We start from the raw sequence: 14,652 nt of genomic DNA, 5'->3' as shown, positions 1-14,652 counted from the left end.
GACAGTGTGTCTCTGTACCTCTCAGTCTCTAAACCACTAGGATACCTGTCACCTTGACAGTGTGTCTCTGTACCTCTCAGTCTCTAAACCACTAGGATACCTGTCACCTTGACAGTGTGTCTCTGTACCTCTCAGTCTCTAAACCACTAGGATACCTGTCACCTTGACAGTGTGTCTCTGTACCTCTCAGTCTCTAAACCACTAGGATACCTGTCACCTTGACAGTGTGTCTCTGTACCTCTCAGTCTCTAAACCACTAGGATACCTGTCAAACCTTGACAGTGTGTCTCTGTACCTCTCAGTCTCTAAACCACTAGGATACCTGTCACCTTGACAGTGTGTCTCTCTACCTCTCAGTCTCTAAACCACTAGGATACCTGTCACCTTGACAGTGTGTCTCTGTACCTCTCAGTCTCTAAACCACTAGGATACCTGTCACCTTGACAGTGTGTCTCTATACCTCTCAGTCTCTAAACCACTAGGATACCTGTCACCTTGACAGTGTGTCTCTGTACCTCTCAGTCTCTAAACCACTAGGATACCTGTCACCTTGACAGTGTGTCTCTGTACCTCTCAGTCTCTAAACCACTAGGATACCTGTCACCTTGACAGTGTGTCTCTCTACCTCTCAGTCTCTAAACCACTAGGATACCTGTCACCTTGACAGTGTGTCTCTGTACCTCTCAGTCTCTAAACCACTAGGATACCTGTCACCTTGACAGTGTGTCTCTATACCTCTCAGTCTCTAAACCACTAGGATACCTGTCACCTTGACAGTGTGTCTCTGTACCTCTCAGTCTCTAAACCACTAGGATACCTGTCACCTTGACAGTGTGTCTCTGTACCTCTCAGTCTCTAAACCACTAGGATACCTGTCACCTTGACAGTGTGTCTCTGTACCTCTCAGTCTCTAAACCACTAGGATACCTGTCACCTTGACAGTGTGTCTCTGTACCTCTCAGTCTCTAAACCACTAGGATACCTGTCACCTTAGAATACACCTTGAGTGTGTCTCTCTACCTCTCAGTCTCTGAAGACACTGCCAGCCACGGTTAGGATTATTAGAGAAGCATTTCTTGCTGAAAGACAGTTTAATTTCATCTGGTTTCAGAAATAATGTATTGTATATGTTCATAACCCCGTCCACCTATAAGATGTGGGGGATCTGTATGACTAAGAAGAGACACAGAGAACTCTGACTTTAAAACTTCTTCTCTTTTTAGTCCTAGATATGTCTAGGGTTAAGAACTGCTGAATATAGTACCTCCTAACCCTGACCCTAGACCTGTCAGTAATAACCACACTGTAATGTAAAATATTACCTCATTCTCAATGATCAGTCAATACATACAGTATTCAGTAGACTTCTACCTCTCTGCACTCCTCCTTCTCTCGTTCTCTCCTCCAACCCCTCCCTCCCTCTAACCCCTCCCCTCTGGCAGAATCAGGAAGTCGCTCCCCCTCGCACAAACTATTTTCTGAGGAAATGAAACCTATCTGAGTATCTCTGTCATCTGTCTGTGTGAGAGTGAACAACCATCCACATGGCTCAGCAGAGAGTTCTGCTGGACCAGGACCAGTTCTGTTGTTCTGTCTGTTTGGATCTACTGAAGGAGCCGGTCACCATCCCCTGTGGACACAGTTACTGTAGAATCTGTATTGAGGGCTACTGGGATCAGGATGTTCTGAAAGGGGTCTATAGCTGTCCTCAGTGCAGAGAGACCTTCACTCCAAGGCCTAATCTGAGGAAAAATAACATGTTGGCTGAGATGGTGGAGAAACTGAGGAAGACAGGACTCCAGGCTGCTCCCCCTCCTGCTCTGTGCTATGCTGGACCTGGAGATGTGGTGTGTGATTTCTGCACTGGGACCAGAAAGCAGAAAGCCCTCATGTCCTGTCTGGTGTGTCTGGCCTCTTACTGTGAGACTCACCTCCAACCTCACTATGAATTTCCTGCTTTGAAGAAGCACAAGCTGGTCAAAGCCACCGCACAACTACAGGAGAAGATCTGCTCTCATCATGACAAACCGCTGGAGGTTTACTGTCGTACCGATCAGCAGTGTATCTGTCTGCTGTGTACAATGGATGAACATAAAGGCCATGATACAGTGTCAGCTGCAGCAGAGAGGACTGAGAAACAGGTAAGACCAGAACAACTTGTTGGTGGCTGTCTGATAAACAAAGAATTAAAGATACAGTAGGAACTAAATCTGTTTGAAAATGAGATCATTCAAATGAAATGGATCCACACATATGAACACAAACCTTGAGTATATTGAGTTTGTTACAAATGTATCACCATTTTCTAACGTCAAACACTATTATCATTCTGAATGGCCTTTTATGAGTCCAAAGTTCAGTCTCAACCCCTTGATACACGTAGGCCTACCATAAAAACTATAATCATTCACATAGCAACATAATATAATATTGTAAAGGGACTTCCTCAGGATTGTAGACCTTCCTCTCTATGGGTCCTATGTCAAATTACCATACTATTGATCTACTGGACTAATAAAGCTTGATAGCTCATTGAAGAGTGATTCTCCACAGAGGCAGCTGGGGATGAGTCAGCAGAAGGTCCAGCAGAGATTCCAGGAGAGAGAAAAGAGGCTGAAGGAGCTCCAACAGACTGTGAAGTCTTTCAAGGTGAGTATTGTTGACCAGAGGAGACACACCATTTCACTTCTCTCCTCCAATCAGAGAGAGAGAGAGAGAGGGGGCCCCTATCCAATCCCACTGACCCCACTGTTGGGAACAGGCTGTCTGGACCCCTTTCAGAGAATAGACTGGTTCATGTAACCAACTGGGCTGCCTCATCACATAACCATGAGTAACCATGACTGACTCATGTCCCCTATACATTAAAATGGAACTGTCTCTCTCTCAATTGAATTAAATTCATAGGGCTTTATTGGCATGGAAATATATGTTTACATTGCCAAAGCAAAATAGTCAAATAGACAATAAACAAAAGTGAAATATACAATCAGAAATGAACAGTAAACATTACACTTGGAAGGGATTTGGGGGATGGGGGAGGGTCTATTAGAAGTTAGTAGGACTCTTTTATTTTCTCAGAAGTTCTGAGTTAGGTAGGAGGATTTAGAGGTGTAAACCGTGATTGAACACACTCCAGCACAGTAGGTGGCGCCATGCACCTTTAACGTTGGTTTGTGGACCACCATTATATCATAGAAGAAGAAGTTGGTCTGTGAGGGTTTTGTGGTTCCTGAGGAGGGCTACTATTCTTTTCCCTTTTGGTTTTCAAGTATTTTCTGAATTTATTAAAGCCAAAGCTAAAGCTTCCCTAAACAATTCAATATATCAGTCAATATATTTTCTCTGTGATTTATTTTCTCTCCGTCAACCGTTCCATCGCATCTTAACCGTCTTACCGGGCGGGCACTAGGACCCGGGGGAGGCTGCTGCTGCAGAGGCTGCTGCACCGCTCGTGACTGTCAGTCCTCCTTGTAGCTCATTGGTTAAGCTGTGGCTCGAGCCTGTTAACAGTTAACGGACAGGAAACGGCTCTGACAGGACACATTCATGTCGAGGCAGTGATGTGAATATGTGGTAGGAGGGACAATAGAGAGAGAGGTTTTCACTACTATAGACTTTGGTCATAATCAAAGCTTTGTTAACCAATAGGTTTTATGTGAGGCTGCCTGTAGAGTTACAGTGTAACAGACGTTTGATTATGTTGATGGAAAAAGGACTTAGTTTATCCTTTGTCAAACATGAGAGTGAGCACCAAACAGGAGGGAGAGAAGGGACAGTTTTGTACCTGTCTGTCCAGGATACCAGGAAACTATCAATCAAAGATATGCAAGTGGTCTGTCCAGGAGGGAGGAGAGTAGAGCAGGACCAAGAGGTGTTCTGTACCTGTCTGTCCAGGAGGGAGGAGAGTAGAGCAGGACCAAGAGGTGTTCTGTACCTGTCTGTCCAGGAGGGAGGAGAGTAGAGGAGGACCAAGAGGTGTTCTGTACCTGTCTGTCCAGGAGGGAGGAGAGTAGAGCAGGACCAAGAGGTGTTCTGTACCTGTCTGTCCAGGAGGGAGGAGAGTAGAGCAGGACCAAGAGGTGTTCTGTACCTGTCTGTCCAGGAGGGAGGAGAGTAGAGGAGGACCAAGAGGTGTTCTGTACCTGTCTGTCCAGGAGGGAGGAGAGTAGAGCAGGACCAAGAGGTGTTCTGTACCTGTCTGTCCAGGAGGGAGGAGAGTAGAGCAGGACCAAGAGGTGTTCTGTACCTGTCTGTCCAGGAGGGAGGAGAGTAGAGCAGGACCAAGAGGTGTTCTGTACCTGTCTGTCCAGGAGGGAGGAGAGTAGAGCAGGACCAAGAGGTGTTCTGTACCTGTCTGTCCAGGAGGGAGGAGAGTAGAGCAGGACCAAGAGGTGTTCTGTACCTGTCTGTCCAGGAGGGAGGAGAGTGGACCTGGAGAGCAGGGGGGAGGAGAGTGGCAGAGGTCTGACTGTCCAGGAGGGAGGAGAGTGAGGGACCAAGAGGTGTTCTGTAGAGAGACCACTGAACCTACTGTCTCTCTCTGTCTCTCTGTCTCTCTCTCTCTCTCTCTCTCTCCCTCTCTCTCTCTCTCTGTCTCTCTGTGTCTCTCTGTCTCTCTCTCTCTCTCTCTCTGTCTCTGTCTCTGTCTCTGTCTCTGTCTCTGTCTCTCTCTGTCTCTCTCTCTCTCTCTCTGTCTCTCTCTCTCTCTCTCTCTCTCTGTCTCTCTGTCTCTCTCTCTCTCTCTCTCTCTCTCTCTCTGTCTCTCTCTCTGTCTCTCTCTGTCTCTCTCTCTCTCTCTCCAGTGCTCTGCACAGTCAGCAGTGGAGGACAGTGATCAGATCTTTACTGAGCTGATCCGCTCCATTGAGAGAAGGAGCTCTGAGGTGAAGGAGCTGATCAGAGCCCAAGAGAAGGCTCAAGTGAGTCAAGCTGAAGGACTCCTGGAGCAACTGAAGCAGGAGATAGCTGAGCTGAGGAAGAGAAGCACTGAGCTGGAGCAGCTCTCACACACAGAGGATCACATCCATTTCCTCCAGGTAACTAAACTGTCTTGTTACATGTGATATGAAATTAACTTCATGTGAAACTATTCATCTCAATCATTATGTTGCCCTGTCTCTCTCTCTGTCCCTCTTTCCTTGTCTCTCTGTCTGTCCGTCATTCCCTCTCTCTGTCTGTCTGTCCATCTCTCTGTCTGTCCGTCCGTCTCTCTCTCTGTCCGTCTCTCTGTCCGTCCGTCTCTCTCTGTCCGTCCGTCTCTCTCTCTGTCCGTCCCTCTCTTTGTCCGTCCCTCTCTCTCTCTCTCCGTCCGTCCATCTCTCTATCCGTCCCCCTCTCTTTCCGCCCCTCTCTCTGTCCGTCCCTCTCTCTCTCTGTCCGCCCCACCTTCTCTCTGTCTGTCTGTCCCTCTCTCTCTCTCTGTCCGTCCCCCTCTCTCTCTGTCCGTCTCTCTCTCTGTCCCTCTCTCTCTCTCTGTCCCTCCTCTCTCTCTCTGTCCCTCCTCTCTCTCTCTCTGTCCCTCCTCTCTCTCTCCAGAGGTATCAGTCTCTCTCTCTCTCAGTTATCAGTCTCTCTCTCTCTTTCCAGAGTTATCAGTCTCTCTCTCTCTCTCCAGAGTTATCAGTCTCTCCTCTCTCTCTCTCTCTGTCAGTCTCTCTCTCTCTCTCTCTCTCTCTCTCTCTCTCTCTCTCTCTCTCCAGAGGTATCAGTCTCTCTCTCTCTCTCTCTCTCTCCAGAGGTATCAGTCTCTCTCCAGCATCAGTGTATCTTCAGACTTACCCAGCATCGTTGTCCGTCCTCTTCAGTACTTTGGAGATGTGAGTAAGACTGTGTCTGAACTGAGAGAGAAACTAGAAGACTTCCTTAAAGGAGAATGGGCCAAGATCTCCACTACAGGTGTGTTGAAAACAATAAGAACATCAACTTTAGACCATTGAAAGTTCCTAGTCATATACATGTGGAATATGGTCTGATGATAACATTCCCTCTCTCTGTCAATGTGTTTGTGTGTCTGTAGTGAATATAGTGGGTGTTGTACTGCCTCCAGAGCCCAAGACCAGAGAACAGTTGTTACAATGTGAGTCTCTTTATTGTGAAGTAACTAACAGTCTCTTTTTACTGACACTCCTAACAACCCTCTAGAAATATATAGTAATAGTAGATCTAATCAAAGACTGGGTATCTATCTGACTCCTCATATTTCTCTGATTTGATCTCTCCTGTGCTCTAATCAAAGACAGGGTAGATACAGTATCTGACTTAACTTATTGTTCTGACTCCCTCATTGGTCTCTGCTCTTCTCCCAGATTCCTGTCAGCTCACACTGGACCCAAACACAGCACACACACACCTCTCTCTGTCTGAAGGGAACAGAAAGGTGACCTACACACGCCAAGTCCAACCATATCCTGACCATCCAGACAGATTCACCAACTACAGGCAGGTTCTGTGTAGAGAGGGTCTGTCTAGACGCTGTTACTGGGAGGTGAAGAGGACTGGTGATGTTATTGTTATAGCAGTCTCATATAAAGACATCAGCAGAACAGAGAGAGGGACAGATGGTGTATTTGGAAACAATAACAAGTCCTGGAGTTTATATTACAATAGTGGTGAATATTGTTTCAGAAACAATAATGTTGTGACTAAAGTATCAGGCCCTCAGTCCTCCAGAGTAGGAGTGTACCTGGATCACAAGGCAGGTACTCTGTCCTTCTACAGTGTCTCTGACACAATGACCCTCCTTCACAGAGTCCAGACCACATTCACTCAGCCCCTCTATCCTGGGTTTGGTCTCTATGATTATAATGGTACTGCTGAGCTGGTTAAACTGTAAACTGATTTGTTATTAATTAAAATTGAATACAATGTTTTAATCTTGTACATTTCCATGAATCATGATGTCTGGTGTTGATGTATATTGGTTGTCATTCAGAACCATTGATATGTTTTCTCAGTTGGTTCTCTGTCTCTATGTAATTCTCCCCAGTATCATTGATCAGCTTGTTGGCTCGGTCCTAATTGATGTGTTCTCTGTCACCTGGAGCTGCATGGAAAATGGTCCAGGAACTAAAGGACAATTCAGGACTAGTCAGCCCACTACAAGCTGGTATCACTTACTTTCTACTCAACTATATGGTCTGGTTTCCCAGACACAGATTAATCCTAGTCCTGGACTAAACAGTATGTTCAATGTAGATGTCCAGGAAACCGGCCCTAAATGTGTCATCTTTCATCCTCCCATACTGCTCAGTCCAGCAACATTAAACCTGTCCAGCAGGTGGTGCTGTTGACCAAACAATAAAACCAGCAGATATCTTGACTTGCCACTCAGTATATCAGTAATGTTCAGAATAGTACTTTAATATCATTGGAGATTGATGGTCTTTTTAATCCACTATCCAGAGTCAGGAACAGATGAAGTTAGGTCTGCTACTGTTCAGTGATTAAATATGATTTATGGTGATGGGAAATAATAAACACTCAACTTCATCTAGTAATAGTTTTCCTTTGTTATTTATTCCAAGGTGTGTCTTTAACTTGTAAATGTATTGTGTGGAGGTGAGCTAGTGGTGTGGCTGATAGAATAGAATGAAAAGGGAGGAGAGGAGTGAAGGGCTGTTCTAGAAACCAGATGAGGAAGAGGAAGATGTTCAGGGGAATTACTGTCTCTGTTCCAAATGGTTCCCTATTCCCTACGTAGTGCACTACGGTGCTTCTGACCAGGTCTAAAGTAGTGCTCTACGTAGGGAATAGGGCATAGATTTATTACAATATCATGCTTTAGTGTTTGGCACAAAAATATATTAGATCTCCACCCCCCACTTCCTGTCTGTCATCCCCCAGTTCTGTTAAGACTTCCTCTCATTGAACTGGGCCTCATTCTAAATGGTCACTTTGTATTGATAGTCCATACTGGTCTTTACTATGGTTCTACATACAGTATTTGTATTGATAGTCCATACTGGGCTTTACTATGGTTCTACATACAGTATCTGGACCTGAAAGAGACTGCAGTGTGCTCCAGTCTCCAGCAGGGGGCAGTAAAACCATATGGACCTGAAAGGGAATGCAGTGTGCTCCAGTCTCCAGCAGGGGGCAGTAAAATCCTATGGACATGAAAGGGACTGCAGTGTGCTCCAGTCTCCTGCAGGGGGCAGTAAAACCCTATGGACCTGAAAGGGACTGCAGTGTGCTCCAGTCTCCAGCAGGGGGCAGAAAAAGTGAGGAGTAAAAATCAAAGTGCATTTTCATTGATGTTTCCACGGAGACATGAATCATATCCACAAAGCACCAAACTGAAGAATATGAACTGAAACACGAAGGAACTAACTGAACTAAAATAATTATGTTGCTAAATGTTTTGCTAAAGTGTTCTCTAACAAATAAAATCAAACAATGCTTATTAAGTATTCAACATTATTTTAACGCAAGTCTGTTTCCACATGCAATCAGCCTGTAACGTCTTGTATGATCTCATCAGGTAAAGGTGTGTCAAATGGAAGGGCAAGTCTCCCCACTGAGAGGAAAACATCACTGGTCCACCTCTGCATCAGGTCAGCTATGTTGATCAGTACTGTCCCAGGGATGCTGGGAGCAGAGATGAACTCCCTGACCTGGTACCACCTATGGAGTTGTCATTTTAATATCAGTTTAACCCCATTACTGCTATAACACATAAACCATGTTAATAGAATGAAATGGATCCAGGTTCCATTTATTCTACATTAGATTTACTGCCTGTGGAACACTTCTCCAAAGTGGTCTGAAATCAAGATGACTGCAGGTCTGAATCCTAAACTAATAATATACTGACCAGCAGGAGTGGACAGTGGAGGAAATGGTGAGGGACAGGAATGATATACTGACCAGCAGGAGAGGACAGTGGAGGAAATGGTGAGGGACAGGAATGATATACTGACCAGCAGGAGAGGACAGTGGAGGAAATGGTGAGGGACAGTCTGATACTACATCACTATATACTGTATACTATTCAGGTATATCACTATATACTGTATACTATTCAGGTACAGCACTATATACTGTATACTATTCAGATACATCACTATATACTGTATACTATTCAGGTTCAGGTACTATATACTATTAAGGTTCAGGTACAGCACTATATACTGTATACTATTCAGGAACAACACTATATACTGTATACTATTCAGGTACAGCACTATATACTGTATACTATTCAGGTACATCACTATATACTGTATACTATTCAGGTACAACATGGAGTTAGAACAGCCAGATAGACCAGTGATCCATGAACCTAGAAAGGTCTCATTATTACTAAGAGACTAGTTAAAAGCAGAGATACTGTAGACCAGTGATCCATGAACCTAGAAAGGTCTCATTATCACTAAGAGACCAGTTAAAAGCAGAGATACTGAGGCTCGGGGCCTTAGATATCCTAGACAAAAGTATCAGAGCCTACTGAATGGGTCCACTCACTAGTAATGGTGGAGAAGAAGACGACTCTCTCAGACTGTGTATGGATCCAACAGAGATAAACAAGCATGTAAAAAGGGAACCCTTCCTGTTGCCTACCAGAGGGGAGATATTCAGGGACATAACAGGGGAGAACAGGGGAGAGCGAGCGGTCGCATCCGCACTTCGGTCCGCAGGTAGTATTACTTTTCATTACTTTTCATTACATTTCATTATAGTACAACGGTTTGATTTGTCTAATCTTAGCAATTTCTTCTTAGCTAGCTACATAGCCGTCTTTGTATCAAAGATAATTGCGTAATTATCGTATTTCGTCGTCCTAACGTAGTCTACTGCCCAGCAGCTAGCCACATAGCTACGTCCACCGTATAGCAACACCGTAGAAACTATTACACTCAACTGAACGACTTGATTAGTGTAGTGTTAGCTAGCTACATAGTTGTCTTTGCTGTCTTCGTATCCAAGATAATTGTGTAGTTTAGAGTGTGTAGTCTTAGAGTGATAATCTTAATTTACCGAGGTTAGCTAGCCAGCTATTTGTCGTCCTTAACGTAGGAGACACTGCTAGCTAGCTAACAGCTAGCCAACATCTACCGAATTAACTTCCCACTCAACAACCCGGTCGCATTCTACTTCGCTCCACAGGTAGTATCACATTTTCATTTAATTTCATTACAGCACAACGGTTTGATTTGCTTGATCGTAGCTAGCTACATAGCTAGCTACATAGCCGTCCTTGTATCAAAGATAATTGTGTAGTCTAGAGCGATTTTCTAGGTTAGCTAGCCAGCTATTGTCGTTCTTTTAACGCAACGTAATGTAATCAACACTGCTAGCTAGCCAGCTAGCCCCCGAATAGCTGCACTGTAGAAACTATTACACTCAACGGAACGACTTGATTAGTGTAGTGTCAACAACGCAGCCACTGCCAGCTAGCCTACTTCAGCAGTACTGTATCATTTTAATCATTTTAGTCAATAAGATTCTTGCTACGTAAGCTTAACTTTCTGAACATTCGAGACGTGTAGTCCACTTGTCATTCCAATCTCCTTGCATTAGCGTAGCCTCTTCTGTAGCCTGTCAACTATGTGTCTGTCTATCCCTGTTCTCTCCTCTCTGCACAGACCATACAAACGCTCCACACCGCGTGGCCGCGGCCACCATAATCTGGTGGTCCCAGCGCGCACGACCCACGTGGAGTTCCAGGTCTCCGGTAGCCTCTGGAACTGCCGATCTGCGGCCAACAAGGCAGAGTTCATCTCAGCCTATGCCTCCCTCCAGTCCCTCGACTTCTTGGCACTGACGGAAACATGGATCACCACAGATAACACTGCTACTCCTACTGCTCTCTCCTCGTCCGCCCACGTGTTCTCGCACACCCCGAGAGCTTCTGGTCAGCGGGGTGGTGGCACCGGGATCCTCATCTCTCCCAAGTGGTCATTCTCTCTTTCTCCCCTTACCCATCTGTCTATCGCCTCCTTTGAATTCCATGCTGTCACAGTTACCAGCCCTTTCAAGCTTAACATCCTTATCATTTATCGCCCTCCAGGTTCCCTCGGAGAGTTCATCAATGAGCTTGATGCCTTGATAAGCTCCTTTCCTGAGGACGGCTCACCTCTCACAGTTCTGGGCGACTTTAACCTCCCCACGTCCACCTTTGACTCATACCTCTCTGCCTCCTTCTTTCCACTCCTCTCCTCTTTGACCTCACCCTCTCACCTTCCCCCTACTCACAAGGCAGGCAATACGCTCAACCTCATCTTTACTAGATGCTGTTCTTCCACTAACCCCATTGCAACTCCCTCCAAGTCTCCGACCACTACCTTGTATCCTTTTCCCTCTCGCTCTCATCCAACACTTCCCACACAGAGGAGAGAGAGGGAGAGAGAGAGCTGTACTCACTCCCTATGTGTCTGTGTGCACCCAGGAAGACCTCAGCCTCCAGACCCAGACTGTAGACCATCACATGAAGCACTCAGAGACACGGGTCCTTACAGCCTCCAGACCCAGACTGTAGACCATCACATGAAGAACCCAGAGACACAGGTCCTTACAGCCTCCAGACCCAGACTGTAGACCATCACATGAAGCACCCAGAGACACAGGTCCTTACAGCCTCCAGACCCAGACTGTAGACCATCACATGAAGCACTCAGAGACACAGGTCCTTACAGCCTCCAGACCCAGACTGTAGACCATCACATGAAGCACTCAGAGACACAGGTCCTTACAGCCTCCAGACCCAGACTGTAGACCATCACATGAAGCACCCAGAGACACAGGTCCTTACAGAGCAGGAAGAAACACGACTGGATCTCACAGGATCCATTCACTCCTTCCCACAAGGGGGGTCGGTTTATGACAGTCTTAAATACCTCTTCCCCACTTTTTCCTCTCTCTACCCTACTGATGTTACATTTGCAAAACCCTTGGTTAACAGAGATTCTGGGAACATCAGAAGTTGGGGGAAATGAACTATATTCTGGTAATCCGAACAATTGAACATATGCGGTGGTACTTAATGAATATGATGTCAGTTCGGTTGTCATCTGAGACATTCTCATCAATGATGACAAACTCTACAGTGGAAAGTCTACACATCAGAGTTATCGGATTCACATGGAATTAATGTTCAATTTAAATATTAAATTATTTGTGATGGGATGAAATGTTATTTTAGCTTCTAAAATGTGAGATTTGTGTTTTCATAAGAATAGGGCTGCTCAATCAGTGGCCCACCCTTTGGATGGGCTATAACACTTTTCAAACACACCCTCCTCTCTCTTCCTATATAAGCCCTTGACGACTATATAACCTCCTGTCCCAAAGATGTGACGACGACGGTCCTATGTCAGAATGGTTCAGATAATAACTACAGAACGAAGCCAACATCAGCGTGAGCTTTGGTTGCAAATGGTATGAACTTTGAACTCTTATTCACTACAGAAGGGATACCTCCTAGCCGTTGAGTTAGCAACAGTATCAGCAAACGCAGGTTAGGAAGGAACAGACAGAGTATCCTCTCTACGACACAACAACGTTACTACAACGTATTTAATTTACCAGCAGAGACATTCTTCAAAGGACACAGGACTCGGTTGGACAACACGGTCTTCCATCTACCACCAACCTACCGAAGCGCAGCTGAGAGTAAATATTTATTGCATTTGGATCAGATGCTGTATTTCCGATGGCACAGCTTCTCCCTGTGTTCCTCAGTCTTCCCGCTCTTTCACTCAAACCCAGCCCCCCGTTCTTTGTGTAACCAGCTGTCATATCTGTTCCGCCCACTAGGGACGTTTTCCTTTATGACCTAATTTGTAATCAAGGTATGATTCATTGTGTGTATGTGTGATTAGTTAGGTATTTAGTAAATAAATAATTAAACCCAGTTTTGTATTTGCTGATTCTAATTGTTAGCCAGGGTTCGTGTAGATAACCAAGAATTTACAACTTTCAGATGAGACGGAATTAAGATGACAATTGATATTGACTGCTATTGATATCAAATATTACTAGGTCTTTAAGAGTTTATTCGGAAGATAACAGCTCTATAAATATTATTTTGTGTTGCCCGACTCTCTAGTTAATTACATTTACATGTTTAGCTCAATCAGGGAATATTAATTACGGAGAAATCATGTTATAGAATCGCATGTCATATCACTTAATCTGGCATAGCCAAAGACATGACAAGTTGTTTAACCTCTTGCTCCTACCTGGCACGCAGGCGTCCCATCTAGAGCTCTGGAAATGCAAATGCGCTACCATAAATGCTAATAGTATTAGTTAAAACTCAAACGTTCATTAAAATACACATGCAGGGTATTGAATTAAAGCTACACTCGTTGTGAATCCAGGCAACAAGTCAGATTTTTTAAATGCTTTTCGGCGAAAGCATGAGAAGCTATTATCTGATAGCATGTAACACCCCAAAAGACCCGCAGGGGACGTAAACAAAATAATTAGCATAGTCGTCGCTACACAAACCGCACAAATAAAATAGAAAACATTCATTACCTTTGACCATCTTCTTTGTTGGCACTCCTAGATGTCCCATAATCACTATTGGGTCTTTTTTCGATTAAATCGGTCCATATATAGCCTAGATATCGATCTATGAAGACTGTGTGATAAACAAAAAAAATTGCGTCTTATAACGTAACGTCATTTTTTTTTAAAAAAAAGTTGACGATAAACTTTCACAAAACACTTCGAAATACTTTTGTAATGCAACTTTAGGTATTAGTACACGTTAATAAGCGATAAAATTCATCAGGAGGCGATGTAAATTCTATAGCTGTCCGTCTCGAAAAGATGTCGGAGACCGGAGGGAATCGGTTCCCTTGATTCGGTTTGACCAAGAATCAAGGCTGAATCAAATGACAAGACTCTAGACATCATGTGGAAGCAGTAGGCACTGAAACCTCGGCCTCATGTAATTCGGTTCACTTTGAACAATTCCTGGAAGTAGCGCAAGGATATTTATTTCCATTTTCAGTGATCAGATTTTCTTGCACTTTTCGATGAAACGCACGTTCTGTTATAGTCACAGCCGTGATTTAACCAGTTTTATAAACGTCTGAGTGTTTTCTATCCACACATACTAATCATATGCATATACTATATTCCTGGCCTGAGTAGCAGGGCGTTGAAATGTTGCACGATTTTTAACAGAATGTTCGAAAAAGTAGAGGGTCGACTGAGTTTTTAAGGACAGTGACATCAGAGCAATATACAATAAAGGATATAAAAGATGACATGTTTAGAGGGGTTGAACTCTGTATATGGCTCAGAGGGAGGTCAATCACTTTGTACCTTGACCTTAACACTGATAGCAGCAACAACAACCACAGCAGAGAAGTTGGCTGTCGACAGACAGACAGACAGACAGACAGACAGACAGACAGACAGACAGACAGACAGACAGACAGACATTTTACTATGACTGGATGAAGGGATGCAGTGTTGAATGCTTCCTTTAGGTCTCCTGGTCTCTTGGGATTTAAAGAGGTTTCACCTAGTCAGCTCAGGGATTCAAACCAGCGACCTTTCAGTTACTGTCCCGAAACCACAAGGGAACATAGACAGAGGTTTCACCTAGTCAGCTCAGGGATTCAAACAAGCGACCTTTCAGTTACTGTCCCTAAACCACAAGGGAACATAGACAGACAGTCTCTAAACCACTAG

The 14,652-nt window shown here is 44.6% G+C and overlaps 2 protein-coding genes across 3 annotated transcripts; both read left to right on the top strand.

Annotated features, from left to right (window-relative positions):
• The first annotated feature begins 1,498 nt into the window (after positions 1 to 1,498).
• Positions 1,499 to 7,499, top strand: LOC127923592 (tripartite motif-containing protein 16-like). 2 transcript variants are annotated; one of them, XM_052507597.1, is made up of 6 exons: positions 1,499 to 2,141; positions 2,554 to 2,649; positions 4,806 to 5,039; positions 5,703 to 5,898; positions 6,020 to 6,079; positions 6,309 to 7,499. In XM_052507597.1, exons 1-6 carry the CDS (start codon positions 1,545 to 1,547, stop codon positions 6,833 to 6,835), a joined length of 1,710 nt encoding a protein of 569 aa, XP_052363557.1. In that variant the 5' UTR covers positions 1,499 to 1,544; the 3' UTR covers positions 6,836 to 7,499. The 2 variants fall into 2 exon arrangements, with proteins under 2 accessions (XP_052363557.1, XP_052363558.1); XM_052507598.1 differs by having other exon boundaries at positions 1,505 to 2,141; positions 5,739 to 5,898.
• Positions 7,500 to 9,243: 1,744 nt separating this feature from the next.
• LOC127923591 (uncharacterized) lies at positions 9,244 to 11,479 on the top strand. Its single transcript, XM_052507596.1, has 4 exons — positions 9,244 to 9,248; positions 9,480 to 9,638; positions 10,587 to 11,136; positions 11,390 to 11,479. Exons 1-4 carry the CDS (start codon positions 9,244 to 9,246, stop codon positions 11,477 to 11,479), a joined length of 804 nt encoding a protein of 267 aa, XP_052363556.1.
• The last annotated feature ends 3,173 nt before the right edge of the window (positions 11,480 to 14,652 follow it).

This window comes from Oncorhynchus keta, unplaced genomic scaffold, assembly GCF_023373465.1.
Source record: "Oncorhynchus keta strain PuntledgeMale-10-30-2019 unplaced genomic scaffold, Oket_V2 Un_contig_3013_pilon_pilon, whole genome shotgun sequence".
In the NCBI taxonomy this organism is placed as follows: Eukaryota; Metazoa; Chordata; class Actinopteri; order Salmoniformes; family Salmonidae; genus Oncorhynchus; species Oncorhynchus keta.
The sequence above is the reverse complement of the archived record's forward strand: the minus strand, read 5'-3'. Positions and strand labels throughout refer to the sequence as shown.